This window comes from Lactuca saligna, chromosome 3 (assembly GCF_052625555.1).
Source record: "Lactuca saligna cultivar CGN05327 chromosome 3, ASM5262555v1, whole genome shotgun sequence".
Taxonomy (NCBI): Eukaryota; Viridiplantae; Streptophyta; class Magnoliopsida; order Asterales; family Asteraceae; genus Lactuca; species Lactuca saligna.
Window position 1 is genome coordinate 10,663,093 of NC_136419.1, and position 24,863 is coordinate 10,687,955.

At 39.2% G+C, this 24,863-nt stretch overlaps 2 protein-coding genes across 3 annotated transcripts; one reads left to right on the plus strand and one right to left on the minus strand.

The window, feature by feature from the left end:
* The first annotated feature begins 19,505 nt into the window (after positions 1-19,505).
* LOC145034437 (alpha/beta-Hydrolases superfamily protein) lies at positions 19,506-21,270 on the plus strand. 2 transcript variants are annotated; one of them, XM_078982850.1, is made up of 4 exons: positions 19,506-20,098; positions 20,177-20,505; positions 20,585-20,784; positions 20,863-21,270. In XM_078982850.1, the coding sequence occupies exons 1-4, from the start codon at positions 19,660-19,662 to the stop codon at positions 21,191-21,193; spliced, it is 1,299 nt and encodes a 432-aa protein (XP_078838976.1). In that variant the 5' UTR covers positions 19,506-19,659; the 3' UTR covers positions 21,194-21,270. The 2 variants fall into 2 exon arrangements, with proteins under 2 accessions (XP_078838976.1, XP_078838977.1); XM_078982851.1 differs by having other exon boundaries at positions 19,507-20,092.
* Positions 21,271-23,618: 2,348 nt separating this feature from the next.
* On the minus strand, positions 23,619-24,694 carry LOC145034439 (large ribosomal subunit protein mL54-like). Its single transcript, XM_078982852.1, has 2 exons — positions 24,535-24,694; positions 23,619-24,131 (listed from the first exon to the last, which is right to left on the minus strand). The coding sequence occupies exon 2, from the start codon at positions 24,120-24,122 to the stop codon at positions 23,733-23,735; it is 390 nt and encodes a 129-aa protein (XP_078838978.1). The 5' UTR covers positions 24,123-24,131; positions 24,535-24,694; the 3' UTR covers positions 23,619-23,732.
* Between the last annotated feature and the right edge of the window lie 169 nt (positions 24,695-24,863).

Consider the following 24,863-nt stretch of genomic DNA (forward strand, 5'->3'; position numbering starts at 1 on the left):
AAATTCAAAGATAATCAAAACAAGGGTCTAAGGTATGATGGTGTTCCTCCACCTTTCAATCATAACTACACATCCATCCATACGACACAGGAAGAAATTGACAGGGAAGCACATCTTCAATATGGGAAACCTGTTGTGGTTGTGCCAGAAAAGGTTGAGGTGAACGTTTCTAATGATTCTGTTACATGTGCAGGTAAAGTAGCAGAAGATGAGAACAAGGAGAAAACAATTGAACAATCCAATGACTCATTGAACTCTGAATCTATTGCTTCGAACTTTGTTACTCCTAACAAACTTGTTGTTGAGAAGTACAGGCCACCAAAAGAAGCGAAACCGACGTCTTGTTGTAAGTGTGCATGTGGGAAAAACCAGAGACAAGGCAAGGACACGCCACCAGGGGCAGGAAGAAACAACTTCACAGTGAAGAAAAAGACATGTTTTCACTATGGAATACCTGGACACATTGCCAGAAATTATCCAAATCAAGCATACGTTCCCTACTACACACAAGGCTGGCAGAATGCGCAAAGTGGGGGATTCTACAAAGGAAATCATTCGAGGCCACGTTCAGACAATGGCGATTGGAATGCGCAAAAGAGCAAGAGTTCAACTCCCAAGGCCAAAAATCCAATTCCCAAGAACAATAAGGGAATGCCAGCAAAGAAGGCCAATTCAAGAGATGCTCCAACGAAACCAAGACCGGCTAGGTCAAAGTCATCTCGGCAACCGACTTCAAGTTCAAAATCAAGTGCTAAGGCACCCATCGGAGCAAGCAAGAAATGGGTCAAACCCAACTACAAACAGGTACCAAAGGTTCAATCTCTCAAAACTCCTAATGACTCTAATATTTCGTCATCTTCTATTTATGATAAGCAGGATATGTCGTGGGAGAGAGTTCCTTGCAAAGATGACAAAGGTCAACCCGGTTTCAAAATAGACTGGGCTCCAAAGACCAACTGATCCCGCTCTGTGTCAGAGCAGCTATGGAGGTATATCATCAGACTTCGGTTTGTTGATAGTGGCTGCTTTCGGCACATGATAGGGGAGATCTCTTAATTGTACAACATTCAGAACTTTGTTTGAAAGTATGTGTCCTTTGTGGTAAAGGAAGAAACGAAAGGATCGCACATGGGGGTTTGTGCTTAACAACATGAAGAATTTTCGGATCTGTTCTGAGATTATGCGTGCTGTTCTCAGACCTTCTGGATGCAGATTCAATCGGTGACTTACGGTTTGAGTTTTCTTCTCGATACTCCTAAGTTTATTTACACTGATTCATTTTGAAGACAATCTTTTACTTTCTTTTAGTTTTTCGTTAGTAGGTATTATGGGGAAGTGATATCAGCCTGTGTTAACAGACAATTTGGGTCTGTGTAAAGTACCAAAGCTGAATTGTCTAGGCTTTGTGTTCGATGCACTGCTAGGCACGAAAGATTTAAATGGACTTGACTAGGCATAGATGAAATTAAGGAATCTAGAGACTTGATAAATTCTGACCTAGATAATTCTGTTTAGCCTGACAATACGATGCTCCGATAGATTGAGCAGGGAGATATACATGAGAATCCACCAGTCACACTAAAGAATCCGTATCTAGAACTTTGGTTTTACTTTTCCTCGATGTACAGATTATGTCCTTAATTCTAGTATTGACGGAGCGACTTGGGAATTTCGATATAGTAGGTCTGTAGAAAATTATTTTCTTTCTTTCTTACTGTTATTCATATGTTGCCTCCTCTGTGTGATCGAAAGATCCGACCTGGACTACAACATATGCAAATCTGTCTCTCTGCATCTACTATTTATGTAATTCTTCCTATCTGTTAGCCATATGTTGTCTCCTTTGTGTGACTCATAATCCGACCTGGTACACATCATATGCAACCTTCTACTTCTCAATCCCTCTGAAATTCTAGTCAGTTATATGTTTCACTCTCTGCGTGATTGAAAAATCCGACCTGAGTGTACAACATATGCATTCTAAATCTATCATCTCTATTAATAATAGTCTGCTCACCTAAAGTAAGGAGTATCTCGGAAGCTCTTGATTATTGGGGTATATCAGGAAGCGGGAAACACGTTCTAGTACAACTAAAATTGAACAATTATAGGTTGCCTGTAGATCTCGATGCTCAATTTAGGTCGACAACAATATCCTTGGTCGTCTTCAGCTAAATGGTCCTTAGGAAGTTTATCTAGGAATATAGGATCAAAATGTCTTGTCACTGATAGCATGTCCAAAATTTATCACAATTTTTCGTGCTTAAGTGGACCATAATACCAGCGATCAACCAGATCTATTCATGAAAGGGGAGGTACCAACAAACGAATTAAGGCTGTCTAACAACTTTGATCCCAAGTATTTTTATTTTTGTTAAATTGTTCATAGTTTTCCTCTATGCGCAAATAAAAGGAGAGAATAAAAAATTCAAAAATCAAAAAAAAAAAAATCAGAAAATTCAAAATCCAAAAAAAAAAATAGTGTTACTTCTGTTATACTTCTTGTTCAGAAAATTTTTTTAAAAAATCCAATAATATTGTGCGCTAACTTTGTTTTTAGTTTTGTTTTATCTTTCAGTTTTTCTTTGTCTTGAAAAATGGATTCAGATGTAGACGAGACTCATGGAGACTGTATCGAAGATTTTCTAAGCCAAGGCTTCATCCGTGAGCATCAAAGAATTCTCATTCGAAGGAGCAAGAAATGAAGATTATTCTTTCGGCATTCAATCTGTCAACCCCAGAAGCAAGGTGAAGCCATTGAGATCGCTTGTCCATAAAAATGTAATCTTTATGAGACATATAGGATCCGTACACGAGTTAAGGAGAGCTAAGATGAAACCAGGAAGCTTGTAGAGTGTGAGACTCCTCAATATATATACATATATATATATATATATATATATATATATATACATATATATATATATATATATATATATATATATATATATGTGTGTGTGTGTGTGTGTGTGTTTAGGTTCATGTGGGACTACTATATTTTATAAGATGGGGAGACGCAATCCTAACCACTCATTTGTAGATAAAAAAAATATTTTTAAAATGCAAAATAATTGAAAATTTTCGAAAAAAAAAATTAAATATTATTTTTGTCGCTTTTTTTATCCAAAAAAATTAAAAAAAAATTACCGTTTTTTTTTTAAATATCTGTGAAATATTCTAATAGAATATTATAATAATTTACATATCTGACAAATCTACTAGAATATTCTAACATTCTAAAAATCACATTAACATATTTTACAATGTAATATTCTATTAGAATATTTCATGTATTTAAAAAAACGGATTTTTTTTATTTTTTATTTTTTTAGGTAAAGAAAATGACGAAAATAATAATTGAAAAAAAGAATTCGGATTTTTCCTTTTATTTTGAATTTTAAAATTATTTTTAGATCGCGTCTCACGATCTGTAACACCCATAAAAATCAAGCGAATTTAAAACTTTTTCAAACATCCAAAAACCATTAGTTATTACAAAATGTTTTCAAAATAATTTAATATCAGAGTATCCCAAAAACCATAAGTCCATACCACGAGGATGTGTACGGTCACGCCTTCGCCTTGTCGATATATTTGAAGCACCTGAAATAATAAACTGAAACTGTAAGCACAAAGCTTAGTGAGTTCCACCAAAATACCCATACACACAACAATACACATATAATCACAAAGAGCATACTATGGGTCCAATCAACCATCAGGTTAGAATACCCCAGGCCCTCAAGCATCGGATTGGAATGCCAACATACATATAACAGGTCCAGTCATCATCGGGATGGAATACCCTCAGCCCACAACCATCGGGTTGGAATGCCCACATATTACGAGTCCAATCATCATTGGGATGGAATACTCACGGCCCACAACCAACAGATTGAAATGCCCATGTCTATTGGCTTTCGCACAAAGCAAACAAGCCTCAACCACCAATCAAACATGTGCACATATAGCAGATAATCACATAACAGTCTATAGACCAACAACTGATATAACATATCATAACAACATCTTATCTACCAGGAAACTAATCTAACAGATCATAGTAACACATAACATCCAGTTTACCAGGATACTAATCTAACGGTTCATAACAACATAGCAACATCCTATCTACCAGGATACTGATATAACGGATCATAATAGCATATAACATCCCATTTACCATGATATTGATCTAACGGATCATAACAGCATATAACATCACATCTACCAGGATACTGATCTAAAAGATCATAATAGCATATAACATATCTGCATATCAGGATAACAATCCAAAAGGGTCGGTCTTGGTGCCTTAGAGTCGTGAGTATAGTGAGGAAAACTCACTTGACACTACTTAAGTCTCGTAGACGAAACTCCAGTTGTTGGTTGACAAATTCCCAAACTGCCAACATCAAACAATACCCAATTAATAAGTGGGTTCCAAGCCCAAGGTCCAACTCACACTCCAAAGACCCAATAGTCAAGTAATGGGCTAAAACCCAACATATAGCCTAATTTTCCAAATTGGGCCCAACACTTCACATGGGCCTTACCTTAAGGCCCTACCACCTATTATGGTCCAAATACTTAACATTCCAATGGTCCAATATCTCATAATCATAAAGGCCCAATTGTGGCCCATCTATGGCCCAATTTTCCAAATTAGGCCCAAGCCTCTCACGTGGGCCTTATCCTAAAACCCGCACAATTATTTAGTCCAATTACTTATTCTTGGAAAGTCCATTAATAGTCTAATCACCAAAGCCCAAACTCAAGGCCCAAGTGAAATTAGGGTTTCCACATGAAATGACGATTAGGGATAGGTGTTTCTTGCTTAACCCAATAAGGACTTAATCTATTAAGCCCAATATTACCTTAGGTTAATTTTCTAATGATTATGAATTATTATTTTAGGTTTAATAATTAATTCTCGTGCGGTCCCGATTAATCCCAAAATTAGGGTTTCCATACATTAGGGTTTTCCATACCCTAATTAAGGTTTCCAACCCACATACTAGCCTATTAGTTAAATGGTTGGGCTTCTAATTCTATTAGGACTTTATTAATCCTACTAGGGTTTTATTAGGTCAATTAGGGTTTCACTAGTCGGGCACCACCCACTACCATCTCGGGTAGTGGTGGTCAACGGCGACTCACGGAGGCGGTCACCACCTAATGGTGGTGGTGACGGATTTTCTTTTATTATTCTGATCAATACAATACAATGATACAACATACATACAATTTTGCACTTCAAAACACACCTAAATACACAATAAACAGACACGTACGGCCACCCTTGTGGTGGCAGGCGTTGGTAGACGATGACAGCCACCACCTCATAGTGGTGGTGGATTTTTCTTCTTCGTTTTCCAGCCATACCTCACCATCACGCAAACAGAAACAACACCCATACACACATGCGAAATTACATTCAACACGGTTGAACGCAAAACACACACACACACATAAACACAGCCACTGCCGATGGTGGCAATGACGTCAACGAAAAATAGAGGGTGGTCTCCGGGCGGCGGCGTAGTAGTTAGCGGCGGGTCTTCAATGATTCGGCACCCGACAGCAGTAACCCCGGTGGTTCACGACCCACCTTCACTCTTTGTTCCATCTCCAACCTTCGATGGATCTCCCGGATGTTGGTTACATTCCCGGTAGTGGTGGTGTCACTACGATGGCAAAATAACGGGTGGCGGATGAGGTTTTCCATGGTGGTGATGGAAGTTGAAAGGCAGTATAACGAGCAACGACGACAACCACGAAATATGGCTGCTACCATCCTCCTGGTGACACTCAATGAACGACAACAGCTACGCCCACGTTGTGTGATTGTCGTCGGCAATGAAACGGCGGAAGAGACGTGCTTGCCAGCAGCAAGGTCCGCCGGCAGCCTTTGGTTGATCGGAACAGGAAGGAGTTAAACGGAGATACAGTTGGACAAGGGAGAAGAAGATGGCGGTTGGATGTGTGTTGCTAGGTTTAGGTTTGGGACGAGGGGTGACGAGTTATAAGTCCCGCACACTCTCAAACATTGGCCCATATTGTTAATTTCAGTCCCTCCTCCATTATTCTTCTCAATTTGAATCCTAAAATTTACCATTTGAACCTTTCCTTCCATAAATCCTTACATATAAAGTCCATATAATACCAAACACACCATGACTTCTAAAATCCTTTTCAAATTAAATCCCGACTTACACTTTAAACCCCGAAGATTCAAATATCGTCATTTGGCTTCCCGAAACCAACATGGCACTAATTATTATTTGATTTTGGACTATAATAATAATAATTTCTTATCGGGGTCCTAGGTTTATTATTTAATTATTTTATTTTATACGGACTGTTACAACTTTCCCCCCACTTAAATTTGATTTTGTCCTCGAAATTGTTTCTCATCATTCCTTACACGCCAAACAACTTATGCAACACGGTCACAGCTACGATCATAACCCCAACCTTTACAAGTCAACTGTAACCAACCCTCTCAGGGTTCTAAATCTTGAAGTTAAATGAATTTCTTGCAATATGATAACTTTTACTCAATTCGAAATCCGAAGTCCAAAGATGGTCTGGCTCCCTAGCAGACCTTTCATACCAAATCATTATTGTTGAGCCCAGTCCGCTTGTCTCTCATCTAACTATTAAACTTCTTATATCTAGGGATTCGATCATCTAGATACTTCTCACAAACCTAAAGACCCAATTTGTCAATACCTCCCTAAACACGAAAACTGTCTGAACACTGATCTGCCTGAAGCAGTATGCTACCACATGGTTGCCTTGCAAAATCTACCAAGACCTCCCTGGTCTCAATTCGTTCACCAATCATCTGACATACCGGGTTCCGCCCCATTCGCAGAGCTAAAGGACTCCCACATAGTTGCATCACGACTTCCGAATGAAATCCTTCTCTGGAACCAGTTGCCACTAATTATCATGTCACTGCGACTCTAACAACCTCCTAAACCAACCGATCGGATCCATGCATCGAATCCCGTCGTTACCAAGTCCACGACTAAAAATGATTGCTACAAGACCAATGGTAGCCTTACATCACAAGCAACCTTAAGCAATCCATTGCTTTCTTGATCCCATAAGTGTAGTGACATTCCTACAGTCTTATCACTAGCTTAACCAGGTCTAATCCCTCTAGGGAAACCCATAAACCCATCTGTGGATTTCCATATCCTCACTGCCACACCCAAACTGGTGCTTACTATTGTCCCTTTCGCATCCTAACAACGTGTTCATGCTATCTACCACCCTAGTGAATGTTGTGGCTACACCCACAGACTTGCATCACTCTAGCACTATCTGCTAACCTGGTGAATGCTACGACTACACCCGCAGACTTACAACACTTCTAGCACTATCTGTTGCTAGTGAATGTTATGGCTACCCCCACAATTTTACAAAATTTTCCATACTACCTGATCGCTAGTGAATGCTACGGCTACCCCCCGCAGTCTTACAACACTTTCCATACTATCTTATTGCTAGTGAATGTTATGGCTACCCCCGTAGTCTTACAACACTTTCCATACTACCTGATCGCTAGTAAATGCTACAACTACCCCCACAGTCTTACAACACTTTCCAACTAGTGCTCCATTACCAGCCAATATCCAGTGATCACACACTTCTAAGAACTAGTTGAACACTTCCTGAACCCAGTGAAATCGACAGTCTCTAATGATTGAATTATCCCATACTCAAATCTTGAAGACCTAAAGATAAGTGCTCCAACTAATATCTCAGCAACGAGCTACTTCCCTTGGCGCTCTCATCCGCGAATCAATAACAGTTACTAAAACCCCTGAATCCTGACAATGCTGAATAACCATCCTGTGGGACCCTGTCTGTAGACCTCCCACATAATACCCTTCTTCCTAAAGTGTTCCGACAATTCTCCCACTCTCGGCTCTAGAAATCATATCATTCAGGGTCTCGCACCCTGACTCACTCACGAGCTCGATCATCCACAGATGAGCTGCAGTAGCTAAAACAACCTCTACCCTAAACCGGCCACAAACTACTCCCAATACATAGTCTCAAATCCCCAGTACTATAATAGATCACACAATCAATCCTTACCGTCAGATGCAAGAGATCCAAGGTGAGTCGGATCTTAGCTCCTATGGGTCGGAATGGTAATCGCGTACGCCTCACAAGATACTTATGCCACATCAACCCACATGTGCTCACTAGCGCTGAAATACTGTTGCCAACCCCTGTGACTAACTGACCCAAGCTGGAACATAACCTGATCCTGGGGTCCCAAGTCTGCTCACTCTTTCGAGCTTGAAAACTAAAGAGGCGCAATCGTATCCCTATAAAACGACATTCCAATCCACCAATTAACCATTATACTTCCAACTGCAAAACCCAACTAAAAATAATCATCACTCCTTTCCGAAGTCCTCGCGACTCACATTTCGGCCTCGAGCAAAACCCCCAAAGCCTCAAATCTAGAAACTCATGTGCTAGCCTCCCCCGCTCAACCCGCGGAGTGTAATGAGTAAAAAACATCTCCATGATCCCAAATAACTACGACCCTCCGCTCATCAAAATATGTCCCAGTAACAAGTCCCGGTACCGGAAAACTCAACCAGCTCCTCCCCTTGTCGTCGTTACAGCTAATATAGCTATCGCGACAACCGTCTCAGTAATTGCTGCATAGCGCTCATCGAAATACTCAACCATGGTGGCCTTAACAGAGATAAATATCTCTAACAACTGTCCCTGGACAATCTCGATCACCTCCTCCTAGATGATCTCACTAACATGATCCTCTAACAATATTGGCCTATCCTGGCCGCCAGCTCCCGATCCTGACCCGAACCCGATCTCAAAATGTCTCGTAACCACCATTATGCTAATACACCAAAAAGATCTCAGATAATTCATATAATAACAGGGAACCAAATCCCAACTAAACCCTAGGGGTTGTGACCTCCTTTCTAAGCGTATGGGTCATGTGCTTTCAATAGTACGGGCCCATACTACCTTCCACACCTACCCATATTTGTCTCATGTATCATCATAACGCCCCAAAAATATACATAATCATAGCGAGTTCTCAATCCTCACTCCTAGAGGAATGCTAAATATCTCATAACTGTCCTCCCGGCCTCACACAACCCACCCATGAAACGTCCACCAACCCTACAACACTCGTGTATGGTAGCCATACATAACGCTGGACCCTATAGTCTTTCGAATATCTAATCCTATCCTAATCCCCCAATCATACAAGAACAAAACATAAGGCCAAACCAATCATTCTCAGGCTATAAGATCATAATTATGTATAACCGTGATGCATACACTAAGCAACTACAGGAATTATGTCAATCTCATATAAGGAAAACCCTACGCTAACAGGCATCATGTAATCAGGCTTCTATCATTCAATTCCTCAAGATCCCTATCCTAGTACTAGCATGTTGTTCTAACATATCAGAATATCAAATAACTGTATGGTATTTTGGGGTTTACTTACTAGCTCTGGTTGACCGTACACTATGCATCCTCCCTTAGTATTTTGAAAACCATTTAAAAGTCGTTTTGAAAATCCTTTCCTTAATTTGAGACAGAATTCACACGAGTGTTCCTCCAATTCACTCAAACCAAGGCTCCAATACCAACTTGTAACACCTATAAAAATCAAGTCAATTTAAAACTTTTTCAAACATCCAAAAACCATTAGTTATTACAAAATGTTTTCAAAATAGTTTAATATTAGAGTATCCCAGAAACCATAAGTTCAAAACAAGAGGATATGTACAGTCACGCCTTCGCCTTGCCGAGATATTTGAAGCACTTGAAACAATAAACTGAAACTGTAAGCACAAAGCTTAGTGAGTTCCCCTAAAATACCCATACACACAACAATACATATGTAATCACAAACAACATACTATGGGTCCAATCAACCATCGGTTTGGAATGCAAACATACATATAATGGGGCCAGTCATCCTCGGGATGGAATACCCTCGACCCACAACCATCGGGTTGGAATGCCCACATACTACGAGTCCAATCATCCTCGGGATGGAATACTCATTGCCCACAACCAACAGGTTAAAATGCTCAGTTCTATTGGCTTTTGCACAAAGCAAACAAGCCTCAACCACCAATCAAACATGTGCACATATAGCAGATAATCACATAACAGTCTATAGACAGAAAATTGATCTAACAGATCATAACATCATAACAAACATCCTATCTACCAGGATACTGATCTAACGGATCATAGTAACATATAACGTTCAGTCCACCAGGATACTGATCTAACATAGCATAACAGCATAACAACATCCTATCTACAAGGATACTATCTAACGGATCATAACATCATATAACATCCCATCTACCTTGATACTGGTATGGATCATAGCATACAACATCCTATCTACCAGGATATTGATCTAAAATATCATAACAACATATAACATATTAGGATAGCAATCCAAAAGGGTCGGCCTTGGTGCCTTAAACCCTTGAGTATAGTGAGGAAAACTCACCTGACACTACTAAAGTCTCGCAATGAAACTCCAGTTGTTGGTTGATAGATTTCCGAACTGCCAACATCAAACAATACCCAATTAATAAGGGGGTTCCAAGCCCAAGGTCCAACTCACAGTCCAAATGCCCAATAGTCAAGTAATGGGCCAAAACTCAACATATGGCCCAATTTTCCAAATTAGGCCCAACCCTTCACATGGGCCTTACATTAAGGCCCTACCACCTATTCTGGTACAAATACTTGACATTCCAACGGTCCAATATCTCATAATCATAAAGGTCCAATTATGGCCCATCTATGGCCCAATTTTCCAAAATGGGTCCCAAGACGCTCATTAATAGTCCAATCGCCAAAGCCCAATTACTTATTCTTGGAAAGCCCATTAATAGTCCAATCACCAAAGCCCAGAAGAAAGGGCCAACTCAAGGCCCAAGTGAAATTAGGCTTTTCACAAGAAATAACGATTAGGGTTAGGTGTTTCTTGCTTAACCCATTAAGGACTTAATCCATTAATTCCAATATTGCATTTGGTTAATTTGCCAATGATTATTAATTATTATTTTAGGTTTAATAATTAATTCTCGTGCGGTCCCGATTAATCCCAAAATTAGGGTTTCCAGACATTAGGGTTTTCCAAACCTTAATTAGGGTTTCCAACCAACATACTAGCCCTTTAGTCAAATGGTCAGGCTTCTAGGTCCATTAGGTCTTCATTAAGCCCACTAGGGTTTTATTAGGTCAATTAGGGTTTCATTAGCCAGGCACCACCCACTACCACCTCGGGTAGTGGTGGTCCACGACGGCTCATGGTAGCGGCCACCACCTAACGTTGGTGGTGACAGATTTTCTTTTATTATTCCAATCAATACAATACAATGATACAACATACATACAATTTTAAACTTCAAAACACACCTAAATACACAATAAACAGACACCCATGACCACCCTTGCGGTGGCAGGCGGTGGTAGACGGTGACAGCCACCACCTCACGGTGGTGGTGGGTTTATCTTCTTTGTTTTCCATCCACACCTCACCATCACGTAAACAAAAACAACACCCATACACACATGTGAAATTAAATTCAACACAGTGGAATGAAAACACACACACACACATATAAACACAGCCACTGCCGATGGTGGCAGCGACGTCAACAGAAACCAGAGGGTGGTCTCGGGTTGGCGGCGTAGCAATCAGTGGCAGGTCTTCAATGATTCGGCACCCGCCAGCAGCAACCCTTATGGTTCACGACCCACCTTCACTCTTTGTTCTACCTCCATCCTTCGGTGGATCTCCCGGATGTTGGTTACATTCCCGGTAGTGGTGGTGTCGCTACGATGGCAAAATAACGGGTGGCGGATGAGGGTTTCCATGGTGGTAACGGAGGCTGAAAGGCAGTCTAACAAGCAACGGCGGCAACCATGAAATATGGACGCTACCATCCTCCTGGAGGCTCTCAACGAACGGGAGCAGCTACACCCATGTTGTGTGGTTGTCGTTGGTAATAGAACAGTGGAACGAGACGTGCTTGCCAACAGTAAGGTCCGCCGGCGGCCTTTGGTTGATCGGAATAGGAAGGAGTCGAAGGGAGATGCAGCTGGATGAGGGAGAAGAATATGGCAGTTGGATGTGTGTTGCTAGGTTTAGGGTTAGGACGAGGGGTGATGTAACACCGTAAAAATTTGAACAATTTTTCACTTTTGAAAAACCATGAAATATAGTTTGCATTCATAAATAAAAACATTGTATCAACATTGTATCAGTACAAAACCCCAAGATCAAAATATTTAAACTCCAGTGTGCGTGTGTACGAGTCATGCCGGCGCCTTCCCGCGATCATCGCTAGTACCTGAAACACATAACACATAACACTGTAAGCATAAATGCTTAGTGAGTTCCCCAAAATACCACATATATCACATACGCCTTTCCAGGCCATAGGACCTTCCGATCCAAGTGTCTCAGGGGATTTCCATCCACGACTCGGTTGACCTTCCGGTCCGTATCATCTTGACCTTCCAGCCCACATCATGCTCATATCACATAACATATCACATATAACTTACATCGCATATACATCATACACATAAGACCCTTCGGTCACATATAATTACCCTATCGGGTAAGGCATAGTGAGAAGACTCACCTCAGACGTCTCGTAAATCTCTAACTCGGTAGAAGTATTACCTAGCCTCCGCCTACTCATACAAAGTAAATACCCTCATAAACATAACACTCGAGGCTAGACTCAAACCTCTATTGTCACCCTCAGAAGGGTAAAAGACTATTTTACCCCCTCTTGACTCAAGGACCCCATTGTTGACCAAACCCTAAAAGTCAACAAAAGTCAACGGTCAACTTTGACCCAACTCGTCGAGTGCACTCCGATAACTCGACGAGTACACACATGTCCACTAACTCTCTGTCCCGCTTGGTACGTCGAGTCCTATCCTATGCTCGACGAGTCACACCTGGCATGAATCGTGGGGCTACCCCGAATCAACTCGCTGAGTCTCAAGAACAACTCGGCGAGTACCGCATTGAACTCCAGTCTTTTAACCCCCTTCGGACTCACTAAGTTATCCCTAACTCGGCAAGTCTATTCACTGAGTGATTTGCGTGGACATTAACCCTACTCGCGGAGTCCCAAGAACAACTCGGTGAGTTCATGCCATGCACAAACTCTATTGATCTCCTGTGGTCAAATATGTGCCCCTAATCCATAGATCTGGCCTTCCCAAGCATAAATGTCACGTAAAGTCTGAATCTTGATGCTTATAACTCAACCAATAAGCATCAAATGATGATTTTGTCCCAAATACCATAACCCAAGGTCATGACCTCCATTGTTCTCCATAAAGCTTGAAGAATAAGGCTCTCTAGACCTCTATGGGTCCAGGTACAAAGCCTCATCTCCAGAAGGGACTATTTTGGACCTCAAATCAACTTAGTTAAGGGTACAAGAAACCCTAAAACCACATATCCTTCTCAAAACAGAAGAAGAGTCGAAATAATACCTCAAATGAATGATCTTAGCTTTTAATGCTTAGAATAGCACCTCCTTTGCTTTCCCTTGGCTAGAACCTCCTTCTTCTTACTCAATGACACCACAAAGATCAACAATGGTCACTCCTTGCTTCTCAAATGATTTGAGACTCTCTCTCTGGGGTGTAGTAGCCACAATGGACGGCCATAAGGGCCTTTAAATAGGTCCCAAGCCCTGGAAATTAGGGCTTCACTAAACAGCGTGGACTCGCTGAGTCCACGAATGGACTCGCCGAGTCCAAACATGAACTAGAGTGAACATCTGCGTCCCTACTCGGCGAGTCTTGGCAGCAACTCGCCGAGTTCCTCCACAAACTCCAAAAATTAAATGAATAGTAAATATACCTTGAAATCCGGATGTTACAGGTGACGGGTTATAAGTCCCGCTAACTCTCAAACATTGGCCCATATTGTCAATTTCAGTCCCTCCTCCATTATTATTCTCAATTCAAATACTAAAATTTACCATTTGAATCCTTCCTTCCATAAATCCTTATATATAAAGTCCATATAATACCAAACACACCATGACTTCTAAAATCCTTTTCAAATTAAATCCCGACTTACACTTTAACCCCCGAAGATTCAAATCTCGTCATTTGGCTTCCCAAAACCAACACCCCACTAATTATTATTTGATTTTGGACTATAATAATATATAATAATAATAATTGCTACTCGGAGTCAAGGGTTTATTATTTAGTTATTCTACTTTAAACGCGGTGTTACACGATCTCACAAAATGAACATGGTTTCAAATGAACCTAAACCTATATATATATATATATATATATATATATATATATATATATATATATATATATATATATATGTGTGTGTGTGTGTGTGTGTGTGTTTGTGTGTGTGTGTGTTTTATGATGGTTTGAATGGTCTATTTTCAGTATGGTGACTCTTCGAGGTAGGTCAGTTAGTGGTTCTGGTGCTGGTGAGGGTTCGGGCTCAAGTTCTGGAGCTGGGAAGTTGGATGATCTGACGCAGGAGTTCATTTCGTCTGAGATTACCCGCAACATACTTGAGCAGACAATTTTTATCTTTAGTACGGTCAAGGAGGGCATTCTAGACATTATGGATGAGTGTTTGAGCGCTTTTCGGTCTGAGATGGTGGCATTGATGGGAGCTCACACGTTGACCTTCCGGGAGTTCTGAGCATGTCAGGCTCCAAAGTACTTCGGGGAGAAGGAGTCGGTCTCAAGCAGACAATGTTTAACGGATGTCGCTAACGCCTTCTCACTAGCATCTATTCCCATGAGGAAAAGGTCAGACTTGCTTCCTGTCTTCTATAAGACAGAGTTTGAGATTGGTGGGATGAGGTTGGGTGCTTCGTGGGTGATTAAATGGTTTATTCGATGACATGGGATGAATTTGTGACTAGATTTTGAGTTATGTTTGCACCGGTGCTTGAGGTGCAACAGTTGGCGAGGGAGTTCTAGGACCTTCGTCAGACTACTGAGATGGTGGTTAAGATCACTGCTATATTCCACGACAAGGCGTTGTTGGTTCCGCACTATGTGGCGGATGAGGAGATGAATAAGGCGAGATACCATGAGACGTTGAGGAGTGATATTCAGTAGTTCATGATCCAATCTAGTTGCAAGACACTGGACAATATGATTACGAGAGCTGGAGAAAAGGAGATTGATCTAGAGATGGAGAGGAAGAGGAAGCCGGATCAGGCTCAGGTGGCAGGGGGTCGGGAAATAGGCCCACGGTATTTGATTCGAGATCGAGAGACCAGAAGGGTCGGAGCCGCTGTGCCAAGTGCGGTAAGACGCATAATGGGGCATGCGGGGTGGGTGGTTCCGGCTGCTTTAACGGTCGTCGAACGGGTCATATTAGCTGGGATTGCACTACTAATACCACCACCACCACCCCAGTATTTGATCTGATTTGCTTCATTTGCAATCAGAGAGGCCACAAGAAGACCCATTGTCCAAGTTTGGCAGCAGTAGGGTAGCACCCGCTCCAGCAACTCTACAGATTATTGATGGCCACCAGGGAAAGGCAAATATGCCTATGGTGAGGAGCAGGGCTTTTCAATTAACCGTTGAGGAGGCTCGCACAACACCCGAGTGGCTTAACCAAATAAGTGCTTAATGAATTGGATTGGTGATTTAGGGAGTACCCAACTCATACGTTGAGCGTACTGACCCCGAATGGAGTACGCCAATTGTAAGTCTGAGTATGACCAGCATACTCAACTGTTTGACTTTTGTGTTGACTTCCTCGGATTCAGGTCATATTTTGTGCTATTATGGTTTAGGCCTTGTTGGGCCAGTGGATTTCTGACTTTGGGTCATAGATAGAATATGGACTTGCTTGGGATTAGGTCCATGATGATTTTTGGGCCTATTTGGAAGTTGGGCCTTATTAGGTATTGGGATGTCACTTAGGATTTTGGGCCTTTTGAGCAAATGGGTTGGGCCTTGGTTGTGGGCCAAGTAAGAAAAAAGGGTAAAATTGTCTTTTACCCTGGATGTTGGACAAGTAGCTTAGATTCTTGATGTTAGGTCGAGATCCAATTATTTATTGGATATTATTTGATGATGTTAGCACGGAGATTTTCCGGACCAGCAGACTGAGATTTATTAGAGAGATTCAGCAGCTAGATGTGAGTTTCCTCACTATGTTTAGCTGGTCGAAGACACCAATGTCGGCCCATGGTTTATTATGATCAGGATGCTAGGTGTCTGTGTGACTCTTTCATGTATGATATTGATATGTATATCGGGCGGGGCCCGATGAATATCCTGTAGACTATTTATCTTTGTGATTATTGCATGTGTTTATATGATTATATGTTTATATGTTTATATGTATATTGGGCGGGGCCTGATGATTGACAAATTTGTTCCAAGCGGGGTCGATGTCGGGTGGCGCCCGATGATGGGTGGGGCCTATTATATGTTTGATATGTATGCTATGTGGTATTTTGGGGGAACTTACTAAGCTTTGTGCCTACGATTTTCAGTTTATGTTTCAAGTACTTCTGGTTCCAAGGGGGAGAGCTCAGGATGACTACATTGCACATACCACATTGTTCTGCGTTTTCTATGACTAAGTTGTATTTGGATATTATTTGACACGCTCTGATTTTCACTATGGTTTTATGAAATTGATTGGGTTGATGGTTTATTCAATATAAAAATTAAAATTTTTGTCTTAATTTTTTAGACGTTACATATATTTTATAGATGTTGAATGCCGCAAATAAACGTAAATAAAAATAAAAGTATGGCGGGTTTTTAATTTATAAACATAAAATACGAAGAAAAAAAATATGGCATGGTTATAAAAAGGTTTAAAGATATTATATAATCCTTATAAATTTACATTTCATAAATAAAATATCATTAAGTTTTTTATAAAAATAATTATCTTGTAAATAACTTACAAATATTTAAACTAAAATACAACTAAGGGGTACAAAGACATGTGATTAAAAATATAAGGGTTTAAATAAACTAAACATGAAAGTATATTTACTATTCAATATATATAAGTATATATTAGATAGTCAATAAAAAAAATAAACTTATAGCTCCAATAATAATAAATCATAGATAATGTTAAAGCAAATAGTAATAAGTCTTAATAGAAAATATGTGAAAGTTGCATGCTACTTATGAAAGAGTAGTTAGTAGCAAATCATGATCTCCTATCGATACTGTACAGGAAACGATATCAAACCGTACCGATTTTAAAAATATGGAACGATATTCAGTACTCTTAAATCATGAAACTCGGGATTTAATATTGTTGGTATCAGTGCTAGTACCGAAAACTGATATCATTCCCGGTACCAGTACCGGTAATATTAATTTGCTTTGATACTCGAGATTTACTTTCGAGCAAATTCAGTTTTCAGGAAACTGGAACGGTGTCAGTTGATATCGGTTCTGTCACACACTCATCCCTAATGCTACTAGGCTATGACTTTATGAAATTGTGTGTGTTCCCTTCTAAATAATTTTTTAATGGGATTATGACCCAAATAGACATTTTTTGAGGGTATTTTCCAAAATACAGACATAAAACAGGCTATTTTCACATATAGACTTGCATCCGCAAAGCTACATTCGAGGGCTCTTCGGAATGAACTTTTGCTCCGAGAAATCGACGTGGCAAAAAAAATCACAAAAAAAGAGCTGAAGAACAATTCCGCGGAAGGATGCATGCTGAGGAACAGTTCCTCGGAGCCCTATAAGGAATAGATGTCGTTTCGTAGAACTCCATTTTTTTCTTTTTTTCTTTTTTGTGCTTTTTTTTCTTGTCACGTTGATTTATCGGACCATAAGTTCATTCTGTGGAACTCTTTGAGGTAGCTTTGCGGATTGCATGTCTGTATATGGAAATAGCCTATTTTATTACTATATTTTGGAAAATACCCCCAAAAATGTCTATTTAGGTCAAAATCTCATTTTGAGTAAATTATCGAATCGTCCCACATCTAGGTGCCAAAATGCACGTTCAGTCCTTGTTTTTAAAAATTAACTCGGATCGTCCCTGTATTATTACTTTTTCACTAGGACCGTCCCTGATGACATAAAATGACTATTTTTCCCTTAATATATATATTTTTTATTTTATTTTATTTATTTATCATTTTTTATTAAAAATAAATAAATAGATAAATCCCCACCACCAACCACACCACAACCCACCCCTCTCTTCTTCCCCTCCCCCTCCCCCTTCCCCTTTTGTTGTTACGTTCCCCAGAAACCATAACCATCATAATCATCAACAACACAACACTCATCGTTGCCTTCCATCTTTCACATTCAATCACCATTTCCAATAGCCATTAAATTAAGCGTAGAAATCTGCACCATCTCCAACAACGATTCAATCGAGGGCACCACCAAAAATGCCAGAATCAGTCAATCGATGGTGGTGGTTGGAAAAGTCATCTAGAAAATTCTGAAGATCATCCCATCAAACCCTAAATTGGTTGTATCTTTGTAGATCTACACTTCTTCGATCTGTACAATGAACATCGTCTCTCTAAACACTTCTGGGTAGTAGTGTCAGAGAAATGAATCACTTCGTCAATCTGTACGACCCACTGCCATCGCTGGTCGGAAAATTCATCTAGCACACTCATCTTCTCTCAATCTTCTTATCAGTTCTTGTTTTGGCTGTTAGAGAAACAAGATGTCGATTTTAAATCTGAACTAGCTCCTCTCTCTCTCTCTCTCTCTCTCTCTCTCTCTCTCTCTCTTTCCCCCTCTTATCACTTAAACTCTCATGTAGATCTTGTTTTCCAGTGGCTAATTTTGAGTGGATCTAGTTTTCGATGGTGTTTAATTTTCTTGGTGTTGAATCGAACTGCTTCACTTTGAAATCAATGTGTTTTGATTTGATTTTCTCAAATCAATCTGCGCTTTATGTGAAAACGATCAGGTGGTGGTGGAATTGAGGTAGACGGTCGCCGGAGGTGAGAGTCAGAGAAGAAGGGAATAAGCGCGTTTAAGAGGAGGTAGACACAGGAGGTGGATGGTCACAGGTGGTAGAGATGCAACGAAATGGATTAAAATCTTAGTGGGTGGCATATTCTTTTTTTTTAACTGTAAATAATAATAAAAATATTAAAATAAATTCATAAAGGCAATATAGTCATTCTATGTCTGCCAAAGGATGAAGCGTGTAAATTTAAACTAATGAGGGATGAAACGTGCAAGTTTAAAACAAACATGGGACGGTCCGAGTTTATTTTTTAAAATAGAGACTGAACGTGCATTTTGACACCTAGACGAGAGACGATTCGTGTAATTTACTCTCTCATTTTTATTGGTATTTCCAGACGAATTTCAAATATGTAAAGTATAAGGGGCTAAATTGAAATTTATCCAACATTCAGAAAATTCAACGTGACGTGGCCAGAAATGCGTCGCATGTAAGTATGCTCTCTCCCTGGTTCTCTCTCTCTCTCTCTGTATACACTGAGAGGGAGACATACACAGTCACACACACGCAAACATATGTACACATATGCAGAGAAAACCTTAGGGTTTATGTAATCTTGAGATTTAGTTAGAATGAGAACTTCAATGGCAGATTTGTGGGGGAAATGGCCAAGAAAAACAGCAGAATTTCTTATTTCTGTAATAAACCAATTAGTTTTCATAGTTTTTGATTTCTTGGATGTCGTAATGTGCATTTTCTTCAGTTATGTTGATAAAATTTTGGAGGGTAAGCCAACCGAATGTTACTGTCGAAGTCAAAATGGAATAAGTAACTGTGAAGAGAAAAACACTGGGATTTCGGATACTCTGTTTGGGAGGAAAAACGTTTTTAGGGAAATGGGGTTCTCTCGAATTACGCCTTCCAGATCGGGTCAGAGACAGAGTTCCCAAAGTAATGATATGGGTAAGACTAGGTGGTCTGATTGTGGTTGTGCATCCTGTGTTTCTTGGATGAAAAATGGAGATGATGCGAAGCTTCACGTTGTTGTTAAGAATCCATCAAAAGGTAAAGGTACTCCTCTTTCCTCTTTTCATTTATCTGTTTGATGAACCCTAGATATGTAAAGAATTATGTTATGTGTGTTGGCAGGAAACAATGATGATTCCGGTGAAAACGTGATATTTCTACATGGGTTTCTTTCGTCTTCTTTTCTTTGGACAGAAACGGTGTTTCCTGAGTTAAATAGTAGCAAATACAAACTGTTTGCTGTAGATCTTTTGGGATTTGGAAATAGCCCAAAGCCAAGGGAATGTCTCTACACTCTGAATGATCATACGGAAATGATCGAAAAGTCAGTCATCCATGAATTCAACTTGACTTCATTCCATTTGGTTGCACACTCCATGGGCTGCATAATTGCTTTAGCATTAGCAGCAAAGCATCCAAACAATCTCAAATCCATCACTCTAATTGCTCCAGTAAGTTAAGCTCCTTAATTAATTCTTGCTAAACATTTTTTAACTTGTTCTTACTAGAATCCATGAATTCTTTTTTCAGCCTTGCTTTTTGTCGAGTGGAGAAGAGGATGCTACTCAAATAGCATTAAAAAAACTGGCGTACAAACGTTTATGGCCACCATTATCGTTTGGCGCATCATTCATGACATGGTACGAGCATTTAGGCAGATGTGTGTGTTATTTCGTGTGTAGGCACCACACGACATGGGAAAAGATTTTGAAGCTTATCACTCGCCAAAGGTACACTAAAAATTTTCAATTATCATTCATGACATTAAATAAAAAGGTTTTTATATGATGATGTGATGTAATTTGCAGGAAGTTGAATTTTTTAGTGATAGACTTGACGAGGCACACGCACCATTCGGCTTGGCACACGATGCATAATGTGATATGTGGTGGAGCCAAGATGATGGACCCGTGCCTTGAAACCTTGAGAGCGGCTCGAGCCAGGGTGAGCGTGGTTCAGGGGTCAAGAGACCTGGTGGTGCCGGTGGAATGCAGCAATAATGTTAAAGTTAAGGTTCCTGATGCAGAGGTCAAGATCATAAATGGTGTTGGTCATACAGCTGTCATTATTGGAAGAGAAAAAGAGTTTGCTAAAGATTTGGAAATTATTTGGGATTCTGTCACTAATGCAAAGGGTTAGCATGTTGGAATATAGATTAGTGAATGAATGGTGTGTATCAATCATCAATAAATTTATGACGTTATTGTTTTATTTTATCTTATCTTCCATTATTTTATAGATTTAGTTCCATACCAAAAACGCACCAAGTTATTGGCTCATAAAAACGACAAAAAATGTGAAGCTGGACAAAGGTAGGGACGAATGATAAGACAATAATAGTTTGAAAGTAGGGACATGAAAGATAAGATATTTACAATGATAATTGATTAGTAAATCACATGGGTTTTCATATTTGATTTATGTAGTTGGATTGGATTCGATGTAATGAAATTAGAAAGGAGTGGAATTAACAAGATAACATAACTAGTCATTAGGTTTGAGGGAGTGGTGCGGTAGAGAGGGTGTGGTTTTGCCACATAAGCAGCAAACACCGCCCCCAGGGTGCGGTTTGGGTGCAGTTCAAACCGTAGTGTGGCAAAAAATGACCGCAGTTTGTGATTGTGTGGGGATAATTTGACTAGCTTGTGATTGGTTTGAGAGAAATTAAAATTTTTATTTAAATTAATTTTTTTTTAAAAATAAAGTGTGGCACCACTCCTTGGGTGTGGCAAAGAACCGCATTTTTGTGGTAAAAATGACGTAGCGCTTACGTGGTAACGAAGGGAGTACGGTTTCGGTGGCACCGTACCCTCTAGCCTTACATCAACATCAAATTTTACATATAAGTGTACACTTTGGTTCAAACCTCTGTTAAATATTAAAGAGATAATGATTTAAAAAGGTAATATATTCTTCGATTTGTATACATTTGGTCACTGAGTTTATTTTTTGTTTACATTTACCCTTTCAACTTGTTAAACTGTACACATTCAGTCCTTATGACCGGTTATTTCAAGTTAACCGGTAAAAATATCTCAATAGGGTAATATATTTCTCGTTGTGTACACATTTAATCCTTAATATTTTTGTACACATTTAGTCCTTAATTTTTTTTTTGTTGCAAAATAATTTATTTTGTTTTTGTACTCATTCAATACTTATGAATATTTTCTTTAAGTTTTTCTCACAACATCTTACATGGAACAATCATTAATAAGGTGTTTTAGACTTTTGATGTTTATGTCTATCGTGATCCCGACTTGATTGTTTAGGTCATGTGTTTTGAATGTCATAACTTTTTCATCTATCGCGGATTTTAACGACCTTTATATTTATGCATTTATATTTTAGTCTACTACAACTTTCGTTTAAATTATCCCGTTAAAAAGTAATATATATTTTAACTACGATCTTTATATTCATACGTTTTTTATGCATGCATGTATTGATGTTTTTCTTTTATAAAATCGTAAGTAAAAACATATTATATTTTAACGAGAGTAATCTTAACAAAAGTTATAGCAGATTTAAAATACGAACACATAAATATAAAAATCGTTAAAATCAGATATCGTATGAAGAAGTTACGATGTTCGAAATACAAAACATAAGTCAAACCACAAAAAATATGCAACCAAGCAGTCGAGGCCGCGATGGACATAAGTATTAACAACCCCAAACACCTCATCAATCAGGGACGGACGCAAGATTTGATAGTAGGTGTTGCCGGTAAGTAGAATAAAGAGAAAAAGATCGAAAAATATCAAAAAATTTACACCGCGTACAGAAAAAGCAGAGGTTGTCGGTACACTGCAAGCACCCAAAGAGAGCTGTACCTATCATCAATGATTGTCTCACGTTAGATGTCGTGAGAAAAACCCTAAATAAATCATTCATAAGTACTGAATTAGTACAAAAACAAAAAATGACTTATTTTGAAACAAAAAAAATATATATTAAGGACCAAATATGTACAAAAATATTAAGGACTAAATGTGTACAAAATGAGAAATATGTTACCCTAATAAGTCATTTTTTCCGGCTAACATAGAGTAACCGATCATAAGAACTGGATGTGTACAGTTTAACAAGTTGAAGGGGTAAATACGAACAAAAAAAACCCAATGACTAAATGTGTACAAATCGAAAAATATATTACCCTCTTAAATCATTATCCTAATATTAAAAGAAGAATTAAAGCAATTTTCAGGTAACAAAACATATAAGTGTCATGATCCATGAACTTCTTTTTTTTAATTATACCATTTAAAAATAAAGGTAAACCAGTCCCAAAAACGCAACTCAAGGCGGGTTTGCACTTCATTAGTGAAATGAAGATGATATCCTTTATATTATGATTAAAGTGAAATTGTTCCCAGATTCATCAATTTGAAGTCGCCCTATCATTTTTCTTTTTTCCACACCTTTGACTGATATGAATTAGCCTGATTGGGTAAAAACTGATAAAAAACATGGTTGTTATTAATTGGTCAATAAGATGATAAATCTCAAAGTTCACTCACCATTCAGATGAACAACAGACAAAAGAAAGAGATGAAAGGGCTAAAAAAGAAACAAGTGCCAAGTTTATATTATGATATGCAATAATCATCATATCTATGGATAAGCAGCAACACCTAAACATAAACCTAAACCTGGAAGAACATTGAAATCAGTTTTAGTTTTTGGCCCTGGTGGTGTTGTTTTCTTTGATTCTTGATCTGTTATCAAGCTTCACAAACCTTTTGAGGTCTTCATATGGAAGAGTTTCAATATTCTTCCTTCTAAGCTCACTCAGTGCAGGTTTTTTATCCAGAAGATGCCACAGCCACTCTGGATACTCAGAATCTGCAAGTATTTTAGGGTCAGTCCCCTCCTTGAGGATATTTGCCCCTACAACTGTTGTAGATTTCACTTCTTTGCTTAAACTCGACTGCTTTGGAGCATCAGAAGCCCCTCCACCTTTACCCTTTTTCGCCTTACCTCCAACAGCAAATGTTCTACAGCTTCCTAATCCACTGTTAGTGACACCAACATTTCTCAACGACTTTATGCAATTCATTGCCATGCTCGTTTCCTGCAACGATACTTATCATATCAAAATCATACAATTATATCATATAGATTAGACACTATTATATCACGCGTTTCATTAATCTTAGTGCGGCCAAGCCAAAAATGCAACAATTAATAATTTAAGAATTGGAATTTCATACCTAAAAACAAGGATGTTACATGAATTAACCCTACAAATCGATTTCATAGTAATACACACATATGATGAGTTTCATACAAATCGATGTCAATACTTTCACAAACAAAGTAAAAAAATTGATTTCACACAAAGCCTGAAAAAATCGAGGAGCAAGAACAGAGATAGAACACCAGTTTCACACAGATCGAGCAGGACATGCTTTGGGGCTGGAAAAAGTCGACCAAAAAGATTGGCATGAAAAAAACGACCAAAAAGAAAAGCTTACCGACGAAGGGAGAGGAAGCGAAGACGGAGGCGGAGCGGCGCTGCCGGATGCGGTAGAGAGAAGGTGTAGTCGCCTGAGAAGAGAAGAGGGATAATGGGGGAGGACAGTTTTCGATGTGTAGGAAGAGGAAGAAAAAAGTGGCGACGTGTTTTTTTTTAGGGAAAGGGCGGTAGACAAAAAAAAATCGTTCAGACTCCTTTCATGTCTTATGGATTCAGTCACACTAATTAAGAGCGTAAAAATGTTCTTGGACATCCAGAATCAACCTCTTAATAGGATCATTAGGAGGTGAAACAAATAGCTCCTTAATAGACTATATATTTTTTATT